This window comes from Priapulus caudatus, unplaced genomic scaffold (assembly GCF_000485595.1).
Source record: "Priapulus caudatus unplaced genomic scaffold, Priapulus_caudatus-5.0.1 Scaffold530, whole genome shotgun sequence".
Classification (NCBI taxonomy): Eukaryota; Metazoa; Priapulida; class Priapulimorpha; order Priapulimorphida; family Priapulidae; genus Priapulus; species Priapulus caudatus.
The window spans coordinates 162,222-167,216 of NW_014577591.1; the positions used below are offsets into that span (position 1 = coordinate 162,222).

General features: G+C 40.0%; 1 protein-coding gene across 1 annotated transcript in view; it reads left to right on the forward strand.

Moving 5' to 3' along the window:
• The window catches only part of LOC106811349 (ileal sodium/bile acid cotransporter-like), an 11,127-nt gene extending 6,742 nt beyond the window's left edge, over positions 1-4,385 (forward strand). Inside the window, exon 9 of the mRNA XM_014814936.1 lies at positions 3,842-4,385. Coding sequence (XP_014670422.1) covers positions 3,842-4,303 — 462 coding nt within the window. The 3' untranslated portion in view covers positions 4,304-4,385. The remainder of the gene's footprint in view (positions 1-3,841) is intronic.
• The last annotated feature ends 610 nt before the right edge of the window (positions 4,386-4,995 follow it).

A 4,995-nucleotide genomic window follows, 5' to 3' on the forward strand; every position in this document is an offset into this window, starting at 1 on the left:
ACACACACACACACACACACACACACACACACACACACACACACACACACACACACACACACACACACACACGCGCCCGCGTTATATAAATTTATTTATTTATTTATTTATTTATTTATTTATTTATTTATTTATTTATTTATTTATTTCAGTTTGGCAGCCTTATGACGGGACCCATCGTGGTCATATTTGTCGTCCTACAAATTTTTATCTACAAAGACCTTTTCAACGTCTCCTGGAAGGTGTACTTCGGAGCCGCCTTCGGTCCAGTGATGGGCCTCTCTTTTGGCTTCACAGTTGGAGCAATCACGCGTCGGTCTTGGGCGCAATGCCGCACGATCGCGCTCGAGACAGGCTGTCAAAATGTACCGCTCGCCATTACGCTGATCCTCGTTTCGTTTCCGCAGGATTTCGTCAATGATGCGATATTTGTGCCAATAGTTTACGCCATCTGTGGCGTTGTTTTCTCGCTCGCTGTGGTGGGCTTCTGGCTAGTGTATAAGCGGTGGGTAGTGAGTAAGACTGCGCATGCTGAGCCGGGGAAGGTCACACAAGGTGATTACACGCTCACCGATGTCAGTGAAAAACAAAAAAACGTTGATAACGGGGTGTGATTATAAGGTAGATATTAGAAAGAGCGATTTTTGATGAATTGATAAATTGAACTATTAAATATCACGAGTGTAATTAACAACGGGTGATGCGTTAAGTCTTCTGATATGGAGATATATAATCTGATATATGATATTAAAGTCCTTGAGGCTTATTTTCACTTAATATTGTGACATGTTGACTCTGATCACGCTGACTGTGCATGATAGGATAGAATGATCGCATACATGGACAGTGCAGCCAGCATGCAATAGCACAATATATTGCATACATATATTTTTACACACAATTCAATGGTTTGAAATTAGAGCAAGCGTAATTTTTTTCACTAAAGCTCTATTACGTATTATTAATTTAAAATTCTGTTCAACGTCCTTTCTGCTTATATTATATGTACTTTGTGTGAGTTAGGAAGTCGGCATGAGATTGTGACAGATATGGGTTTGTGACACATTTTAGCAGAGAGACAAGTTATAGACGTGTAGTTAATATTTTAATTTTGATATGTTATTTTTCTAATAGAAAACTAGATAGAATGTTTTTATTCTGCGTCCATCAGATCTGTGGCAGTATCTAAATGTTATAAGATTGTGAGAAAACCCGCATCGCAATAAGTAAAGTTTATTATATTAAAATCCATGTTGCCTGCTGAGCGGTGCTGCCATCTTGAATAAACACACACTAAACTGTTTGCAAGATATACATTCGTACTTGTATTATAAGCATCGCCGAACTTCAGCAGTAGGTGCACGGTTATACTGCGTACGTTGATTATGTCATGTATTTAATCCGAGAATAAAAGAATTTACTAGTGTTTAATCCGACCAGTGTAAATCCAGATACTCTAGTGTATTATAGTAACATTGCATCTAGTACTTGCTGCTTGTGAGTGCTTCGTTATTTGAAAATAAGCTCAGAATCTTATGAACGGGACAAGCATGAGCGGTTTGTAGTATATTCTTCTTACTACTATATCAAGTGCTATTAACACTATAATAGCTATAATAATATATATTGTAATATGTACATACTATATTCTAAATATACTATGCTATATATAATATACTATACTACTACTATACTATATATAATATACTATACTACTACTATACTGTATAAAAATACTATTATTATTATCGATAGTAAGGTCAAAATGTTTTTTTATCAGAGTGCATCATCGTGTGAGACACGTGTGTTTTATGAAATTAGACATTTGCATAGTCCAATAACGATACCATTAACGTTTTATATATGGTGATATATTAATCAGGCGTACACGTGTGATGACTGCAGGCGTAAAAGTATGATATATATATATATACAACGGTATTGATATCTTTACGGTGCAGATGATAAAACCGAATTAAACAGCGATTGAAAATGCAATTAGAATATAATACGTACTACTAAAATAAATGATATAACTATAGAATATAATAAAATGAATTTATAGAATATATATACATACATCTACATATATATATACTGAAGATCTAACTATGGCGTGACGGCATGAAACTATAACCTATGCAAATTCTCCCATGACTCCGCGTGCCACGAGCTAGGACCCCAGTGTCAAAGAATTACAAGTAGATACGACAATTACGACATTATAAGTCTATGACGTCATAATGTTCGCACGCGAATCGCTGTGCCAAACGTATATCATCATAGACATATAGACAAATCGATTTTCGTATTAATTCGGGTTGTTTCTAACAGCAGGGCCTCGGCATTGTGCACAAAACCCTTGCTGTTGCTGTTGTCATTGCTACTGCTACTGCTGCTGCTGCTGCTGCTGCTGCTGCTGTTGTCATTGCTACTGCTATCACTGCTGCTATTACTGATGCTGTTAATGTTGCTGCTGTTGCCGCCACCGCCGTTGCTACCGCTGTGACTGCCACTATAGCTGCTACTAATGCTATTACTGCAGCTGCAGTGGCTACCATCATTACTAAGGACACGGTAGTACTATGGTAGTGCTCATACCACTAATCTATCTTGTATCTCCTGCAGGAACGGGGAGGCGTCGGTGAGGGTGCGCGGCGGTGAGTCGTTCGTAGACGGCCTGCGACTGCTGCTGCTGCGGGGCAGCCCGGCGATCGAGGTGACGCGCAGTGAGAGCGGCTGCCCGGCAACGCTACGTGGCGCCCTCTCCACGCTCGTGCAGCAAGAGCATCCGCAGGTAACGACCATGCATGCTTGCGGCGAAAGCCGCGGGGAGTTTTCTACTAGTCCGCGAAAATTCATGTGTGGGGAAGAATGTGATTTTGCCTGTAAATTGATGCTCAGGTAGCAACAGAATGCACCACTGAGCTTCCATGCATCAACGAAGAAGCTTTTTGGTCGGAAAATGACGTTGAACTAATTTCTACCCCGTCGCCGCATCAAGTCGCTGCAATAATTCATTGCTAACCTGCTCCCGAGTTGACTCATCGTAATAATAACTGCTTATGCACTTGTTTACTTCCACCGTGCGGCCGCTGCATGCTTAATTTCTAACCCGCTGCTGGTTAACCTAACCGGTTATTATTCAATTACGCGAATTAGTCGACTCATCGGAATAATAACTGCTGACGCGCTTGTTTATTCCTGCTGTTGCGTGCAGGACTGGGACGAGTTGCTGGACGAATACCTGTACGAGTATCGCTGCCAGCCTCAGCAGAACGCTCTGACCCCCTTCTACCTCATGTACGGCCGACAACCGATGGTGGTCACCCTTAAGCAGCAGCAGCAGCACCAGCAGCCATTTGGCGCCACCATCGTCGTCGCGGCGACGACGAAAAAGACGGAGGCCAGTCCGAAGAAGAAAGTCAAGAAGAAGGTTCCCGTTAAGGTGTGGCGAGTGTTCGTTGTCATGTAGATGACAATATTAATTTGAATACTCCCAAGACGAAGGTCTGTTAGCTAGGATAGAATGCTATGCTATGAATCTAGTGTGTTGTACTGTGCAATTATCTCAGTCATAATCAACTATCGTCAATACTGATATGATATTGCAATATTATATATAATTAAAATGTATTCTTATTATATATTATAATATTATAGTTTATTTATATGTTGCAATATTATATAATATTGCAATCAGTACCAACTGATAGCAAACAACATAGATATCCCATTATGCATCTACTAGGAAATATCTGCATTGCAAACTTGAATACTAAGGAATGTGTTGCAGACCATATTTTATTTATTTATTTATTTATTTATTTATTTATTTCAGTTTGGCAGCCTTATGACGGGACCCGTCGTATTCATATTCGTCGTCCTACAAATTCTCATCTACAAAGACCTTTTCAACGTTTCCTGGCAGGTGTACTTCGGAGCCGCCTTCGGTCCAGTGATGGGCCTCTCTTTTGGCTTCATAGTTGGAGCAATCGCGCGTCTGCCTTGGGCGCAGTGCCGCACGGTGGCGCTCGAGACAGGCTGTCAAAATGTACCGCTCGCCATTACGCTGATCCTCGTTTCGTTTCCGCAGGATTTCGTCAATAATGCGATATTCGTGCCAATAGTTTACGCCCTCTGTAGCTGTGTTTTCTCGCTCGCTGTTGTGGGCGGCTGGCTAGCGTATAAGCGGTGGGTAGTGAGTAAGACTGCGCATGCTCAGCCGGGGAAGGTCACACAAGGTGATTACACGCTCACCGATGTCAGTGAAAAACAACAAAACGTTGATAACGGGGTGTGATTATAAGGTAGATATTAGAAAGAGCGATTTTTGATGAATTGATAAATTGAACTATTAAATATCACGAGTGTAATTAACAACGGGTGATGCGTTAAGTCTTCTGATATGGAGATATATAATCTGATATATGATATTGAAGTCTTTGAAGCTTATTTTCACTTGATGTTGTGACATGTTGACTCTGATCACGCTGACAGTGATAGCATAGAATGATCGCATACATGGACAGTGCAGCCAGCATGCAATAGCACAATATATTGCATACATATATTTTTACACACAATTCAATGGTTTGAGAGCAAACGTGATTTTTTTCGCTAAAGTTATATTACTTATTAGTAATTTAAAATGATATTATACTTTGTTTTCTTGTTGCTATGTTGTTCTGTTCAAGGTATTTTCTGCTTAAATTATATGTACTTTGTGTGAGATAGGAAGTCGGCATGGAATTGTGACAGATATGGGTTTGTGACACATTTTAGCAGAGAGACAAGTTATAGTCGTGTAGTTAATATTTTAATTTTGATGTGTTATTTTTTTAATCGAAAACTAGATAGAATGTTTTTATTCTGCGTCCATCAGATATGGGGCAATATCTAAATGTTATACGATTGTGAGAAAACCCGCATCGCAATAAGTGCAGTTTATTATATTAAAATCCATGTTGCCTGCTGAGCGGTGCTGACATCTTG